This window comes from Schistocerca americana, chromosome 2, assembly GCF_021461395.2.
Source record: "Schistocerca americana isolate TAMUIC-IGC-003095 chromosome 2, iqSchAmer2.1, whole genome shotgun sequence".
Classification (NCBI taxonomy): Eukaryota; Metazoa; Arthropoda; class Insecta; order Orthoptera; family Acrididae; genus Schistocerca; species Schistocerca americana.
This window is the reverse complement of record NC_060120.1, coordinates 825,529,712-825,548,427: the sequence shown is the minus strand read 5'-3', so window position 1 is coordinate 825,548,427 and position 18,716 is coordinate 825,529,712. Positions and strand designations below refer to the sequence as shown.

Sequence of the window (18,716 nt, the reverse complement as noted above, 5' to 3'; positions counted from 1 at the left end):
TCTGAAAAGTTTCTTGGCCTTGCCCAGATATCGCACACTAATTGCCTGCCTTTTTTCCCCCTTAAGTTGGTATAAATGTTAGCCAGTCATTTGAAGCAGTTGTGGCATGTGTGGTGTCGAAAATGGAAAAAACTGAGTATTGTGCAATGATTAAATTCTTCCTGAAAGAAGATTTAACACCGACCAAAATTCATTTGCAGCTTGTACATGTGTTTGGTGGCTCTTCACCTTCAATTTCCACCTGAAAAATAGGGAGTTGAGTTTAAACACAGCCGTGAAAGTCTTCAAGAAGATATACATGAAGGACCCCCAACAAGTGCTTGAAATTGCTAATGCTCTAGGGTTATTAAAGGAACGTGTTGGTCACATCTTGCACCAGGAACTGAACATGAGAAAGCTTTGCCCAAGATGTGTGCCATGTGCGCCAACTGTGGATGACAAACACATTCACATAACACTTTTTCAAAAAGAGCTTAGTGCACATCAAGAAAAAACATAAGTGACTTTTTGCATTGATATGTGGCAGTGGACGAAACATGGTTTCACCACTATACACCTGAATCCAAACAGAAGTTTATTCAGAGGACAGAAGTCAGTTCTTCAGCTCCAAAGAAGGTAAGGACAGTGCCCTCGATGGGACTGATGATGGCATCACTGTTTTGGGATGCAAAAGGAAAAGAAAAAGATAAAACCATAACTGGAGAATACTGCTCTCAACTTCTAACAAAACTGGATGCAAGCATCTGCGAAAGTAGACCTGGATTAAAGAAGAAAAGAATGATCTTCCAGCAGAACAATGCACCTGCCCACAAAAGGTTCTCGGCAATGGTGCTACTGAGGGATTTGCACTACAAAGTGCTGGAACATCCACCTTATTCGGTAGATTTGGCTCCCTACGACTTCCATCTAGTCTCAAAACTGAAAACATTCCTCGCTGGTCAGCACTTTTGGTCCAATCGAGAAACCATTGTCACTGTAGATGGATACTTTGCAGCACTTACAGATGAATAATACAAAGAGGGAATAATGACACAGGAACAATGCTGTATAAAATGTATTGATATTACAGAAGATTATGTTGAAAAACAAAACTTCTTTGAAAGCATAAATTGTCAGGTCACTATCAGGCCGAGAACTTTTCAATCTGTCTTGGCGCATGCTGTGCTGGTGAAACCCTTTTAACTGACATTCAGATGAAATACTGTAACCAAAAGGATGCTAAACAGTACTTGTGGTTTCATAATATCAAGGTCTTACACATGTGGAGTCCACAATAAATGCTGCACGGAAAGGAAAGAACGGTACTGTAGCAGCAACAGTAGTAGTAGGAGGAGGAGGAGGAGGAGGAGGAGGAGGCAAGAAAGAAAGGGTACCTCTGCACTTGATAAATGATTAATTCATCGGTTTCTTCCCTCAGGAAGTATAAAGTTTTTCATTTTTATTAGATTTTTCAGGTTCCAAAACATCTGATGATAGATGGTGAGATGAGTCTTTGTAGTATCTTCTCTTTTGCTGAGCCTAAGAGATATACCATCCAACCACACCTATTTGCTCCACCCAATGATCCACATGTATATTGATCCATATTATTTCAAGATAACACAATTCATATGGAAATGAAGCCAAAATTTCAGAACTGCAACCATATGGTCCAAACATCTGTATGTAAATCTACATGAACAAGATATTAACAATAGCCATGAAATCACTCTCCACTCAACCAATAAAATGGATCATGCAGAATTACAGAAAACAAAGTGTTGGAAGTATGTAAATATTTAGTGGAACATGAAATCAACAAAAACATAACTTTTTAACTCAGATGTTTTTTCTATGAACTGAGACATGACTTACTAAAGTTTAAACTTCATAAAAAGGAATTTACATATGTGGTTTAAATGTCTTATGAGATTGAAGGCCTCTTTTATTGCATTGCCAGTTTTCCGTAGAACTTGCCCGAATGGGAAGGCATAAGAAATTAATTCTGGACAAAAAAAGGATTCTAGTGTCAAATAGCTGAAGCTAAAATCACTGTAAGGCAAGTAGCACTGGGGAAAGAATAACTTTCTGAATAATGCCCAATCCCCCTTTCAATATATTCAAAAGGGAATTAAAATCATTCTTAACTCTCAAATGTTTGTACTCACTGAATGAATACTGATATTAAAATGTAGCTATTCTTAAATGTAGGCCTAACTCTTCCATCTATACGATGTACTATTCTGAGGTGATTGTAATAGATATTATTTTTGTAGCAACATGCTGTAAATTCAAATACCTATACTATGTAACAACTGTATGTTGCACTATGAAGTATTGTACCATATATTGCCAAGTGTATCACCTGTAAGCGGCTTCTTGTACATGTGAATTACAAATTGTATAAAAATGCTATGGCATTTGCAACAGTCATCAGTTGGTGACTATATGCAATAAAAGATAATAAATAAATAAATAAATAAATTTCTTCAACTAAACTGGTGGTAAATTTTAACTCTTGTGTGGGGACAAAACATCAATGAAGAGGTTAAATATACATTGCCAGATTTTATAAAAGGTTATACTCTAAAGTAACACATTCTCATACTGAATTCATGCAAAAATTTTACGAAGTATACCAACATAGATTGTCAACAAATGCAGATTGTAAATATATTGAAACACAGATATTACCTGAGGTAGAGGAAAGTGAGTAGTATACAAAAGATGACGAGATTGAGATTCTATACCACCCACATCAGTAGCTTCTGTATGAGTTACGGATGACATAGGTGGAGGCACTACAAGGTGAGGAACTCCATCATCTTTCGGCGAATCTGGTGCATCCTGTAAGTAAATAATTTTAAATCAGTTTTATTAAATTAGCTACTTAAAAGAAATGATAAAGGCATCATACAAGAATTTAATTATTACCAAAGAATTCTGCTGCTCTTCTTTTATGTGCTGCAACAGCTTATCCAGTTCATCATCTATCTTCCTGTCATCATAATCAGTATTGCGACCGTGGTCCTACAGCAAAAAACTCTTAATAACTATGAGTAATTAAACAATAATAAAATGCAAATACTAAGATTTACTAAAACTTAAAATATCTTCTCTAGCAATGCCTTCAGCCAAGTAATTCACATCTAAGTTACAGTAATTATTCTACACCAACTACAAATCTGCCCTGGCTTCGCACTGATAGCACTAAGTACTTACGGCTGCATAACTTGTTTTGCATGGTGGTAACTTTATTTACAGGGCACTGTATAGAATTATGATTGAATTTCAGGCAAGAACGTTAGGCAACTGAATATCTCTTTCAAATAACACAACACACACCAGGAAAATTCTCAGGAGGCACAAATGTTGTATGTTCTGTATTTAATTGGTGTTCAAAGTGACATCTCATGACAATGATGGAAGCTGCAGGCTATCGTCCATCTGGTCCACCTTAAATCGGTCTACATAATAGTAAAAACAGTATTAAAATCCCTACAGTAATTCCTGGGATTAACCTTCAAACATAAACCAAAAAACACAGCAGCAGACTTTAATTTGTAAAATATCTACCAGAAGATGATTTGTATAGCCTCTGGTAATAACAGTTTTGTGTGGGTCAATGGCCTAGTGCAAGTCTTTCAATTAGGTGTCACTTCATGACTGTACTGAACAACATTGACTTCATCCACGAAGCTGCATGGACAACACAAAATGTACAAACCCCAAATGGAAAACAACAACAGGTCACACAAATGTGACAGTAGCATCTGAGACTGAGTTGAGAACTAGTGCTGCTGCAGGAAGCAGTGAAGCTTCCTCATAAATCACTCTACATATTAGCAAAAACTGTATCAAAATTCCTGCAGTAGTTCCTCAGATTTAACCCAAAAATGCTATGAGTATTTGTAGATGGGTGCACAGATTTTGTAATTGGTGCAAATTATCTAACACAAAAGCATAGAAAGTCAAAGAATGGGCATTGTATTTCATACATAAGTAAAAACTGTTTTAGAAGAGGGAAGTTTCTGTTTTGACACACATATCACCTTTACTGACATTAAACCAAATTATCGAAGGTATTAGCTTACATGAAATGACATATGACAAGAAGTGATAAAAGAACAGTACACAACAGAGTCTCAGCCACAAATAAGTTCCTTCTTTATGCCATTATCAACAGAGATTAATGATGAAAATATTGCCAGAGCTTCAGCATCAGATAACAGTGCCTCCTCGGCTGTTGTGGACTGTATCATTGTAGATCAAGATGACAGCAGCAAATAACTTCAAGATGACAGCAGCAGATAACTGGTAAAGTACACACCATTCTACAGTCAATGTAGCATATACATTTCCAGTAGAGTGTATACATTAATTTTTGAATAAGTACTGTAATGCATATGTGTAACAGTGTATATGTGAGGCTTCTTTAATGTAATCATAGAATTTGTATTGTAACTTTCATTTGTTTAATATGATTGTTCATTATTGTAGTACCACCGCATTAGTTGCTTTTAAATTATACTGTACGGTATTTCATAGAACATCACAGTACATCTTGTTTTTGTTTAATCACCATAATAAGCTGGAGGTTATACTTCTAATTATAGCTCCATAAACCTAACTATTTTAAAACAAATTTCTGGAACTCTCCTCAATTAGAACAAATTAGTTAGGTATCACTGCACTATATAACTTGTAGAAAGAAGTGAACTTGCTATCAGGACACTTAAATTAATTTTTATTTGCTTTCGTCTTACATGTTTGTTTAATTAGAAACTTTAAAAAAGCAGGCAGGACAGATAACTGTTATGCAACATCAATTTTCAACACTATATACTAAACACAACAAAGAAATTACATAGAACACTAACAACTGACTTGGCATTTGACCCCACATTTTTATTTGTATGACATCACCCCAACACACACACACACACACACACACACACACACACACACCTTGGGAATCAAGTGTAAAACCAATATGTGTAATTTAGAGATGTATAAAACCAAGTATATGCATATAGAACAAAGTGCATGGATTCTACTTTTGATAATGTTTCAAAATCCACTGTCCAGGAAGCTTGCAATTATTTCATTTAGGAACTTATTTTCTACAAAATAATGGATAGGTATCAACACTACACATTACTCACAGGTGGGGCATATGTAGAGCTTTCATCATCTTGAAGCATTGAATTTGGATGTCCTGTACGACCATCTGCTGGAGTGGCTGGTTTGTTGCTTGTAGGATGTGGAGTACCAGGAGGGTGAGTGCCTGGACCACTAGTATTCAGGTCACCACGAGAAATCAGTGTGCACAGGTACACATCATGTGAGAAGATATCATGCCTGATCAATTCAGCAAAGAGATGCACAAGATTTGTGAACATTGCACGATTTTGGGTTGATGGGTTGTCATCTGTGAAATTTTTTTCAAATATCAGACACTCATTCACTTGTTGGTACAGAATATGTTTGTGTTAAGACAAAAATATTGAACATTAATGCACACATCACAATAACAGCCTACTGACTATTATCAGTATTCTCAATTGTTCTAGGTTAATATTTTGTCACTTTGCCTTTTGTTTACTCGAGTAAAATTACTGGCTAGGCAAACTGAACAGATAGTACTATGTTTTTTTATCTAACGCAAAAATATTGAACAAATTAGTAAACACTTAAGAATGAGTAACATGTTTAAAGAACTGTCCACATTAAACCTTTTAACCACCAATAGTACCTGTATTTTAGAGCTACCATCCCCTTCCGCACCAAACCTACTCCACAAACAGATTTTCCATGCTATATCTTGACACACCTCCCCCATGAACCATGGACCTTACCATTGGTGTGGAGGCTTGCATGCCTCAGAGATACAGATAGCTCTACCATAGGTGCAACCACAATGGAGGGGTATCTGTTGAGAGGCCAGACAAATGTGTGGTTCCTGAAGAGGGGCAGCAGCCCTTTCAGTAGTTGCAGGGGCAACAGTCTGGATGACTGACTGATCTGGCCTTGTAACACTAACCAAAACGGCCTTGCTGTGCTGGTACTGCGAACGGCTGAAAGCAAGGGGAAACTACGTCCGTAATTTTTCCCGAGGGTATGCAGCTTTACTGTATGGATAAATGATGATGGCGTCCTCTTGGGTAAAATATTCCAGAGGTAAAATAGTCCCTCATTCAGGTCTTCGGGCAGGAACTACTCAGGACGTTGTTACTAGGAGGAAGAATGGTGTTCTACAGATCGGAGTGTGGAATTTCAGATCTCTTAATCGGGCAGGTAGGTTGTTGTTGTTGTTGTTGTTGTGGTCTTCAGTCCTGAGACTGGTTTGATGCAGCTCTCCATGCTACTCTATCCTGTGCAAGCTTCTTCATCTCCCAATACCTACTGCAACCTACATCCTTCTGAATCTGCTTAGTGTATTCATCTCTTGGTCTCCCTCTACGATTTTTACCCTCCACGCTGCCCTCGAATGCTAAATTTGTGATCCCTTGATGCCTCAAAACATGTCCTACCAACCGATCCCTTCTTCTAGTCAAGTTGTGCCACAAACTTCTCTTCTCCCCAATCCTATTCAATATCTCCTCATTAGTTACATGATCTACCCACCTTATCTTCAGCATTCTTCTGTAGCACCACATTTCGAAAGCTTCTATTCTCTTCTTGTCCAAACTAGTTATCGTCCATGTTTCACTTCCATACATGGCTACACTCCATACAAATACTTTCAGAAACGACTTCCTGACACTTAAATCTATACTCGATGTTAACAAATTTCTCTTCTTCAGAAACGCTTTCCTTGCCATTGCCACTCTACATTTTATGTCCTCTCTACTTCGACCATCATCGGTTATTTTACTCCCTAAATTGCAAAACTCCTTTACTACTTTAAATGTCTCATTTCCCAATCTAATTCCCTCAGCATCACCCGACTTAATTCGACTACATTCCATTATCCTCGTTTTGCTTTTGTTGATGTTCATCTTATACCCTCCTTTCAAGACACTGTCCATTCCGTTCAACTGCTCTCCCAGGTCCTTTGGTGTCTCTGACGGAATTACAATGTCATCGGCGAACCTCAAAGTTTTTACTTCTTCTCCATGAATTTTAATACCTACTCTGAATTTTTCTTTTGTTTCCTTTACTGCTTGCTCAATATACAGATTGAATAACATCGGGGAGAGGCTACAACCCTGTCTCACTCCTTTCCCAACCACTGCTTCCCTTTCATGCCCCTCGACTCTTATAACTGCCATCTGGATTCTGTACAAATTGTAAATAGCCTTTCGTTCCCTGTATTTTACCCCTGCCACCTTCAGAATTTGAAAGAGCGTATTCCAGTTAACATTGTCAAAAGCTTTCTCTAAGTCTACAAATGCTAGAAACGTAGGTTTGCCTTTTCTTAATCTTTCTTCTAAGATAAGTCGTAAGGTCAGTATTGCCTCACGTGTTCCAACATTTCTACGGAATCCAAACTGATCTTCCCCGAGGTTGGCTTCTACCAGTTTATCCATTCGTCTGTAAAGAATTCGAGTTAGTATTTTGCAGCTGTGACTTATTAAACTGATAGTTCGGTAATTTTTACATCTGTCAACACCTGCTTTCTTTGGGATTGGAATTATTATATTCTTCTTGAAGTCTGAGGGTATTTCGCCTGTCTCATACATCGTGCTCACCAGATGGTAGAGTTTTGTCATGACTTGCTCTCCCAAGGCCAGGTAGGTTAGAAAATTTAAAAAGGGAAATGGATAGGTTAAAGTGAGATATAGCGGGAATTAGTGAAGTTTGGTGGCAGAAGGAACACGACTTCTGGTCAGGTGGATACAGGTTATAAATACAAAATCAAATAAGGGTAATGCAGGTGTAGGTTTAAGAAAAAGTGCAGGTAAGCTACTACAAACAGCATGGTGAACACATTATTGTGACCAAGATAGACATGAAGCCCACGCCTACTACAGTAGTACAAGTTTATATGCCAACTAGCTCTGCAGATCACAAACAGATTAATGAAATGTATGATGAGATAAAAGAAATTACTCAGATAGTGAAGGGAGAAAGAAATTTAATAGTCATGGGTGACTTGAATTCAATAGTAGGAAAAGTAAGAGAAGGAAATGTAGTAGGAGAATATGGATTGGGGGTACGAAATGAAAGAGGAAGCCGCCTGGTAGAATTTTGCACAGAGCATAACTTAATCACAGCTAACACTTGGTTCAAGAGTCTTGAAAGGCGTTTGTATACATGGAAGAGGCCTGGAGATACTGGAAAGTTTCAGATAGATTATATAGTGGTAAGACAGTGATTTAGGAACCAGGTTTTAAAATGTAAGACATTTCCAGGGGCACATGTAGACTCTGACCACAATCTATTGGTTACGAACTGTAGATTAAAACTGAAGAAACTGCAAAAAGCTGAGAATTTAAGGAGATGGGACCTGGATAAACTGAATGAACCAGAGGTTGTAAAGAGTTTCAGGGAGAGCGTACGGGAACAATTGACAGGAATGGGGGAAAGAAATACAGTAGAAGAAGAATGAGTAGCTTTGAGAGATGGAATAGTGAACGCAGCAGAGGATCAAGTAGGTAAAAAGACGAGGGCCAGTAGAAATCCTTGGGTAACAGACAAGATATTGAATTTAATTGATGAAAGGAGAAAATACAAAAATGCAGTAAATGAAGCAGGCAAAAAGGAATACAAACATCTCAAAAATGAGATCGACAGGAAGTGCAAAAGGGCTAAGCAGGGATGGCTAGAGGACAAATGTATGGATGTAAAGGTGCATATCACTAGGAGTACTGCCTAGGGAGAATATCAATGAATATCAAGAGCTCAGATGGAAAACCAGTTCTAAGCAAAGAAGGGAAAACAGAAAGGTGGAAGGAGTATATAGACGGTCTATACAAGGGTGATGTACTTGAGGGCAGTATTATGAAAATGGAAGAGGATGTAAATGAAATGGGAGATAAGATATTGCGTGAAGAATTTGACAGGACACTAAAAGACCTAGGTCGAAACAAGGCCCCGGGAGTAGACAACATTCCATTAGAACTGCTGATAGCCTTGGGAGAGCCAGCCCTGACAAAACTCTACCATCTGGTGAGCAAGATGTATGAGACAGGCGAAATACCCTCAGACTTCAAGAAGAATATAATAATTCCAATCTCAAAGAAATCAGGTGTTGACAGATGTGAAAATTAATGAACTATCAATTTAATAAGTCAAGGCTACAAAATACTAACATGAGTTCTTTACAGACAAATGGAAAAACTGGTAGAAGCTGACCTCGGGGAAGATCAGATTGGATTCCGTAGAAATATTGGAACACGTGGGGCAATACTGACCCTATGACTTACCTTAGAAGATAGATTACGGAAAGTAAAATCTACATTTCTAGCATTTGTAGACTTAGAGAAAGCTTTTGACAATGTTGACTGGAATACTCTTTTTCCAATTATGAAGGTGGCAGGGGTAAAATAAAGGGAGCAAAAGGCTATTTACCACTTGTATAGAAACCAGAGAGACGTTATAAGAGTTGAGGGGCATGAAAGGGAAGCAGTGGTTGAGATGGGAGTGAGACAGAATTGTAGCCTCTCCCCAATGTTATTCTATCTGTACATTGAGCTAGCAGTAAAGGAAAGCAAAGAAAAAGTTGGAGTAGAAATTAAACATCAGGGAGAAGAAATAAAAACTTTGAGATTTGCTGATGACATTGTAATTCTGTCAGAGACAGCAACCGACCTGGAAGAGCAGCTGAACAAAATGGACAGTGTCTTGAAAGGAGGATATAAGAAGAACATCAACAAAAGCAAAACGAGGATAATGGAATGTAGTCAAATTAAATTGGGTGATGTTGAGGGAGTTAGATTAGGAAATGAGACACTTAAAGTAGCAAATGAGTTTTGCTATTTGGGGAGCAAAATAACTGATGATGGTCGAAGTAGAGAGGATATAAAATGTAGACTGGCAATGGCAAGGAAAGTGTTTCTGAAGAAGAGAACAACGAGTATAGATTTAAGTGTCAGGAAGTCGTTTCTGAAAGTATTTGTATTGGAGTGTAGCAATGTATGGAAGTGAAATGTGGAAGATAAATTGTTTACACAGGAAGAGAATAGAAGCTTTCAAAATGTGTTGCTACAGAAGAATGCTGACGATCAGATGGGTAGATCACATAACTAATGAGGAGGTACTGAACAAAATTGGAGAGAAGAGAAATTTGTGGCACAACTTGACTAGAAGAAGGGGTCAGTTGGTAGGACTTGTTCTGATGCATCAAGGGATCACCAATTTAGTATTGGAGGGCAGCGTGGAGGGTGAAAAGCGGAGAGGGAGACCCAGAGATGAATACACTAAGCAGATTCAGAAGGATGTGGGTTGCAGTAGGTACTGGGAGATGATGAAGCTTGCACAGGATAGAGTAGCATGGAGAGCTGCATCAACTCTGGACTGAATACTGCAACAACAACAACAACAACAACAACAACAATCTCCACAGTCTCCCAGTCCTCCCGCCAACCCAAAGAATCAGCTACAATGGAGCAACCCTCCCTCCCCCCCCCCCCCCCCCCCCCCCCCGTCCCCTCTTCCCTTTGTCACCAAATACCACTCTGGACTCTGACAACTGAACCATTTCTTTCATCAGGGCTTTGATTGTCTCTCATCATACCCCAAAATCAGTGACATCCTATCCAGAGTCCTTCCACCCCTCCTAAAGTGGTGTTCCATTACTCATCCAACCAACACAACATCCTCATCCACCACCACGCCACTCCCACTCCCAACCTCTTGCCAAAGGGATCATATCCCTGTGGCAGTCCCAGGTGCAAGACATGCTCAGTCCAACCACACAGCACAGATTTATTCTACCCCATCAGAGGCTGTGCCATATGTGAAAGCAGCCATGTCACATACCAACTCTGCTGCAAACGCTGCACAGCTATTCACGTTGGTACGACTACCAAACAGCTGTACACCAGGTTGTTGAGAACAAAGTTGACTACACGGTGGTACAACATGCAGCAGAGCAAAACATGTTCAGTTTCAATGGCTGCTTCACATGCCAAGCCATCTGCATCCCTCCCTCAAATACCAGATGCTCTGAACTACACAGACAGGAGTTACCTTGCAACACATTCTTTGCTCCCATAATCATCCTGGCATCAACCTCTCCTGGCCCACAGCCCCACACCCTCCACTTAACAGTTTCCCCTTCCTCCATCCTGTCGCCCCCTCCCAATTCACGTACCCGCATCACCTTCAGCATGCACCACTCCCCACCAACTCCAATACCCGTACATAACATGCCTAGCTCATGCACCTGCCAAACCTTACTTCCTTGTTCCCAGCTGTAAAATTGGCTGCTTCCCTCCCTGCCACTACACATCCACACCAATCCCTTCCCCAGCCTCCTGCCTCTCTCTCACCTTCTACTCAGCACACTCGCCACGACATGTCACATCCCAACCTAGTCCACTTGCTTGAAATGAAGCACTGACAATTTGCGTCCAGACACACACACACACACACACACACACACACACACACACGTATACACACGCTCACGCAAGCACAACTCACACACATGACTACAGTCTCTGGCAACCGAAGCCACACTGCAAGCAGCAGCACAAGTGCATGATGGGAGTGGTGACAGGGAGGGGGTAAGGAGGAGGATGGGGCGGGGAAGGAGAGGGATGCTAGGATAGGGGTAGGGGACAGTGAAATGCTGCTGGGGCGCCTGCAGAGATGAGGTGGAGAGAGGTTAGGGTAGGTGTGTGCAGTCGGGAGGTTAGACGGGGGGCAGTGGAAAGGTAGCGGAAAAGGTGAGAAGTAAAAAGACTGGGTGCGATGGTGGAATGAGGGCTGTGTAGTGCTGAGATGGAACAGGGAAGGGGCTGGATGAGTGAGGAAAATGGCTAACAAAGGTTGAGGCCAGGAGGGTTACGGGAACCTAGGATATGCTGCAGAGAAGGTTCCCATGCGCAACTCAGAAAAGCTGGTGTTGATGGGAAGGATCCATATGGCACAGGCTGTGAAGCAGTCATTAAAATAATGGTTGTCGTGTCAGACAGCGTGCTCAGCAACAGGGTGGTCCACATGTTTCTTGGCCACATTTGTCGGTGGCCATTCATGTGGACAGACAGCTTGTTGGTTGTCATGCCCACATAGAATGCAGCACAGTGGTTGTAGCTTAGCTTGTAAATCACATGACTGGCTAGCCCATCAAAGGCAGGACTACTTGTGAAACCAGATGAAGTCTACAAAATGTCCATACTGTGGTCTCACAGTTATCTATGGCATTTTTAACTACATCAGATCTTTCAATTCATGCAGTGTTTGTATCATGGTGTTTATGAAAACAGGACTGATATTTATCACATAGGTTGAATATGTATACAACCATCTAAGCATGAACAGTATCTTCTAAGGATTTTGATACCATGGGTAACATGCTGATGACTGGTAATCACAGGGTGACTGTGCATTTTTCTGCTTAAATATATGATGGACAAATGTTTTGTTTTAAGTGGGGTACATCCCATTCAATTCATAGAGGAAAATTAAATTTTGTGTGTGTGTGTGTGTGTGTGTGTGTGTGTGTGTGTGTGTGTGTGTGTGTGTGTGTCAAGACCGGTACTATATTTCTTTGCAACAAACTTGGACATGATTATGCTGAGAGCATCATTGCCTACTGCTTTACAAAATGTTCTCATTATTATTATTATTATTATTATTATTATTATTTCTTGTTCTGTCTATTGTGATGTGTTCTTAGTGGAAAATGCCAGTGATGGATATGAGGCATTGGATTTCTGCCACATAATAGGCTCATTGCAGCTAGGGATTCACTGATCCTAAAAAAATTCAATGGCTGTTAGCTAAGATCCAAAAAAACTTTTTCTTTCAGACATGCAAACTACAGAACTTCTTCCACAACATATGGAATGACAAGTGCCTGATACTGGCAGTGTGTACTTATTTTGCCCTGTTTTGTGTCTTTCTATATTCTTCATGGTGTTATGGTGACATGAGACATCATCTTCACTGTTCTGCATTTAACATAGTTCAGTAGTCAGCAATGGACTGGAGCTCTTCTCAGCCAGACTGTATGTATAGGGACATATTTGCAATATACAGCTGTGAGCAATCAGTATGTTCATGAACTCTGCCATATATTGTAGGCCCCTTGGTTATTTGGTAACACTGAAGTCCTGCATAATCAGCTAGTAAAGCATCACAATCCCAACATTTAATGTTCCATGTTACTTCGTGCAGTTTGACCTCTGAGCACAGAAAGTAATATAACACAAATATAGCATCATGTGCTAAAAGTCAGTGTGCCAAAGTCTGACTAATATCTCTTACTTAGTCAACCTTTCCCAACAAGGTTATACAAATAAAGTGTGGCTGTGTCCCATTCTTTAGCCATTAGCATATTAGTTAAACTGAATGCCATGTAACATTTAGTTTGAACACTGAATATATTTAAAGTGACACTACAACAATAACAAAACAAGAAAGAATCACAAAGAAAGTTAAATTCCAAAACTGCAAACCAACTGTGAGTAACATCATTAAATGAACATGATTACATGATTTTTACAGTGTCAGTGAGAAAAAGAGCCTCACACAATGCACACAGTTTATCTGGTACTTACCAAGGAACAATGTCTTAGAGTAAGCTTCTTGCCTGATATACAAATGAGGAACTACAGAAAATACAATATTTTTTATATTTCCTAATTACATCAGCTTTTCATCTTGCCAGCAAATCTCTGCCATTCTGGCCTGAGACGGGCCAACCAGGACCAACAGACCACCATGTCATCAGCCAATGTCAATATTTGGATGCAGTATGGAGGCCATGTGGTTAGTACACTGTTCCCGTGACCACTGTTGGCTTTGCAGGTCTTGGAGCTGCTACTTCTCATTCCAATAGCTCCTCAATTGGCACCATGAGGCTGTCCACATCCCAGTCTTCCCACCAAGGAAAAACCCCTGGCAGAACCGAGAACTGAACATAGTTCTCCACATGGCAGCCTGCCATCCTGAACACTCAGCTACAGAGGTGGAATAATCATCCTGGCTGCCCAGTTATTTCTATTCTCTGATCTCCTCCACCTATGAATTTCTATCATGACCTCCAACACCTTCAATTTATCTACAAACTCCTTTCTTTTATCCATAAAACTAACCACTTTTTGATTATATAAAAATTGATGTCCACTTGAAGACCCACACTCATTAAGTTTCTGTAGTAAATGGCAACAGATCCAGAGCAGTGTGACTCTTTAATCTACATATTACACAATAATTTACACATTGCATATGATGAAAAATTGTTGATACAATGACACTAGACTTCAAATAATAATGTAGTAAGATAAAACTATTATCAGCCTGAAGACTATTTTGAACACCAAACTGTTTTTGTAGGCAAGTAGACTTAGTGGAGGTAGTACGTTCTCACTTTCCTCTGATCACTGCACAGATTTTCCCCATCACTTTAGAGCGACCTAATGTTTAACAAGAACTCAGAACCACTGTGCAACTTGGTATGTTCACTTTAAATTGTCACTGCCAGATGTGCAAGAAATGATGTCACGGGCAAAAAAGCCAGGATCTGTTGAGGATTGACCCATAGACCTTTGGGTTTGTAGTGTAACAGGTCCCCCCCCCCCCCCTTCCCCCTTCCTCTTGAACCAAAGAGCCACAAAATACAGAGGAATTAATTATAAAAGTGACTTCATAAGTTTTTAATAACAGTAAGCACTACTGACAATCAGTATGTGAAATTTCAGGCCGTAAATGGAGGTTATCTGAGGTTAAGAATACTTTGGTTTCATCTACAAGCAATGGAAGCGTGTTCTGCAGCACAACAGGCCTCATAATGCAAACAAATTTGGTTAATATGTTGCTGACATCTTAAGTCCAAGGACTGATTTCATGCAGTTCTCCACACTAGCCTTCACTTTTACAAGCCTCTTCATCACTGCATAACCACATACATTTGAACCTTTTGACCACAGTCAAGTCTTGGTCTCTCTCTCTCTCTCTCTCTCTCTCTCTCTCTCTCTCTCTCTCTCTACAATTTTCATCCAACACACTTACCTCCATCACTAAACTAATGATTCCTTGATGCCTCTGGATGTGTGCTATCAATGGTTCCCTTATTTAATGAAGTTGTGCCATAAATTTCTCTTTTCCTCAGTCTGATTCAGTACCTCATTAGTTACCCAATATACCAATCTAATATTCACCATTCTCCTGTTGAAGCACATTTCAAAAGCATCTACCTTCTTCTTGTCTGAACCATTAATCATTCATGTTTCACTTCCACGAGGGGTTAAAATGCAGACAAATACCTTCAGAAAAGACTTCCTGACATTTAAATTTATATTTGATATTAGTAGATTTCTCTTTTTGCAAACTGCTCTTCTTATTCCTGCCAGTCTGCACTTCACATCCTCTCTACTTCAGCCATTGTCAGTTATTTTGCTGCCAAAATAACAAAACCATCTAATACTTTCAGTATCTCACTTCTTGACTAATTTCAACAGCCTCAACTCATTTAATCTGAATACATGTTATTGCTCTTGCTTTACTTTTGTGGAGGTTCACCTTGCAACCTCTTTTCAAGACACTATATGTTCAATTCAACTACTCTTCCAGGCCCTTTGCCATCTATGATAGAATGACAGGGTCTTGGCAAAACTAAAAGTTTTATTTTCCCTCCTGAGCTTGAATTCTCTTTCGAAATCTCTCTTTGACTTCCTTTACTGGTTGCTCAATGTACAAATTGAAAAACTTTGAGGATAAGCTAAAAATATGCCTCACTCCCTTCTTAATTAATACTTTCCTTCCATGTCCTTCAACTTAAATAACCTATTTCATTACTCATTTCATAATTTACATTTTGATGGGAGGCTGTATAAATTCCTCTTCTGTCAAATATCGACAATGAGCCTCAACAATTATTAAAACTGTTGGAAATGTAAAAAACATCTTTTTTAAATTGATATAGACAATCTACAAGGGTGTGCTGAAAAGTAAGGCCTCCAAATTTGTTATATGAAAATTCTTAAAGCTTTTGAAATAAAACAAATCTTATTAACATACTTTATTCTTCATGGTTACATACTTTCAGCCCTCTGACACTAGAGGGCACTGAACTGTAGTGTATGGTGCAGCATCATGTTGGTGCATGAGAAACAGCATGCTGTAATTGATGTTCGAATTCAGAGTTCCTCCACATATCGAGCACCCTCTCCTTCAACATGACAATGCCAGACCATACAGGAGCACTGCAACATCTCCAGCAATCCAACGCCTTGGATTCACTACCATCGATCATCCTATATACTGTCTTGATGTGGTGCCAAAACTTAAAGAACACCTTTGCGGACTTCACTTGGACAGTAACGAAGCAGTGCAAGCAGAGGTAATGTTGCGGGTTCATCAATAAAGTCAAACATTTTACATTGATGGTTTCAACAAACAGGTCTCTTGTTGGGAGAAATGTGTTCATTGCTATGGTGACTATGTTGAGAAATAAATATGTAGATACGAAGAATAAACACGTAAAATGTCAACAATGTTTGTTTATTTAGAAAGTTTTATGAGTTTTTACATAAAAAATTCAGAGGCATTACTTTTCAGCATGGCCTTGTAATATGGCAAATGTATAATATTTATGAGACCAAAACATATTAGATAATATTGTTATATCTGCCTCAGTACAGAAAATATGAATCACGATAAATAAATATCTTGTATTATGTTCAAATTATGAAACAGGCTTACCTAGAACAGGGGCATCATTATCCAGAAATTTCATGAGTAGATTTTGAAAAACTGGAAGTCCTGTTGGTGCACCATTTGCTGATGATACGGAATCTTTCTCATCAGGTCCATCAGCGTCACCTGACACCAAATCATTCTGACGCTTCTCCAACAATTTAGCAACAGCCATTGCACGATGTTCACCAGAACGCTTATTACTTACTGCCCACTCGCAAAGAATTTGAACAATTGGTTCATCCTGTTGTGCTGTCTGCCAATAATAAATCACACTTTTTTAGTATCTTGTGGACACTGAATAACATTACGATAGTCTTTTCTTTTAAAGTCAGAGAATTATTTATAGGAGCACAGTGTGGCCCATTTAATGTGAACACTTCTTGCTTACAAAATACAAGCTTTTGAAGATGCATCTGTTGATGCAAGTAATTGTGGATGGTGGGAACATTTCATACATTATCCTAAAGAATGATCAGTATGTACAATAGTGATAACAAGGAATGGAGTGGAAAACTTTCTTGGCCTCTGATTTCTTTATTCCAATCACTGTTTAGTGTTTCTTTGCCAACCTGCTTGATTCTAAGTATTGTGTGTCGGTCTTGTTAATCATTGTTCCATTCATAAGAATTATATATCTGACAGCCTCTTCATCCATGTACTAATGTACTGCTACTGGAGCTAATCCTTCCTTTGATTTACCCCTAGTTGTGTATAATTTGTAAAAACGGAGAGACCACTGTGAATCCTGGCTATAAATTTAATATACTGCCATTCACTAATTATTTCAATAACTCCTCTTAATATAAACACAGCAAACCTGTACTGTTCTTCTTGACACAATATTTGACTAAGTAAATCACTATCATCATCACCATCATCATCAACACCATGCTCTCTGATGTGCTCACAGTACATACACTATGTGATCAAAAGTATCTGGACACCTGGCTGAAAATAACTTACAAGTTTGTGGTACCCTCCATCGGTAATGCTGGAATTCAATATAGTACTGAAGGAAGTCAATATGGTATTGGCCCACCCTTAGTCTAGATGACAGCTTCCACTCTTGCAGGCATATGTTCTATCAAGTACTGGAAGGTTTCTTGGGGAATGGCAGCCCACTCTTCACGCAGTGCTGCACTGAGGAGAGGTATCAATGTCGATCGGTGAGGTCTGGCACAAAGTCAGTGTTCCATAACATCCCAAAAGTGCTCTATAGGAGTCAGGTCAGGACTCTGTGCAGGCCAGTCCATTACAGCGATGTTATTGTCGTGTAACCACTTCGCCACAGGCCGTGCATTATGAACAGGTGCTCGATCATGTTGAAAGATGCAGTTGCCATCCCCAAATTGCTCTTCAACAGTGAGAAGCAAGAAGGTGCTTAAAACATCAATGTAGGCCTGTGCTGTGATAGTGCCATGCAAAACAACAAGGAGTGCAAGCCCTCTCCATGAAAAACATGACCACACCATAAGAGCACCACTTCCGAATTTTACTGTTTGCACTACACATGCTGGCAGATGACATTCACCGGGCATTTGCCATACCCACACCCTGCCATCAGATCACCACATTGTGTACCATGATTTGTCACTCCACAAAGTTTTTCCACTGTTCAATCGTCCTATGTTTACGCTCATTACACCAAGCGAGGCATCGTCTGGCATTTACCGACCTGTTGTGTGGCTTTTCAGCAGCCGTTTGACCATGAAATCCAAGTTTCCTCACAACCCGCCTAACTGTCACAGTACTTGCAGTGGATCCTGATGCAGTTTGGAATTCATGCGTGGTGGTCTGGATTGATGCCTGCCTATTACACATTACAACCTTCTTCAAATGTCAGCAGTCTCTGTCAGTCAACAGACGATGTCCGCCCATACACTTTTGTGTTGTACTTGTCCCTTCATGTTTCCACTTTCTAT

At 39.6% G+C, this 18,716-nt stretch overlaps 1 protein-coding gene across 1 annotated transcript in view; it reads right to left on the bottom strand.

Moving 5' to 3' along the window:
• The window catches only part of LOC124595444 (mediator of RNA polymerase II transcription subunit 12), a 371,808-nt gene that overhangs the window by 277,947 nt on the left and 75,145 nt on the right, over nucleotides 1–18,716 (bottom strand). Inside the window, exons 12-15 of the mRNA XM_047134188.1 lie at nucleotides 16,798–17,047; nucleotides 5,145–5,410; nucleotides 2,914–3,009; nucleotides 2,674–2,826 (exon numbers count right to left, since the gene is read on the bottom strand). Coding sequence (XP_046990144.1) covers nucleotides 2,674–2,826; nucleotides 2,914–3,009; nucleotides 5,145–5,410; nucleotides 16,798–17,047 — 765 coding nt within the window. The remainder of the gene's footprint in view (nucleotides 1–2,673; nucleotides 2,827–2,913; nucleotides 3,010–5,144; nucleotides 5,411–16,797; nucleotides 17,048–18,716) is intronic.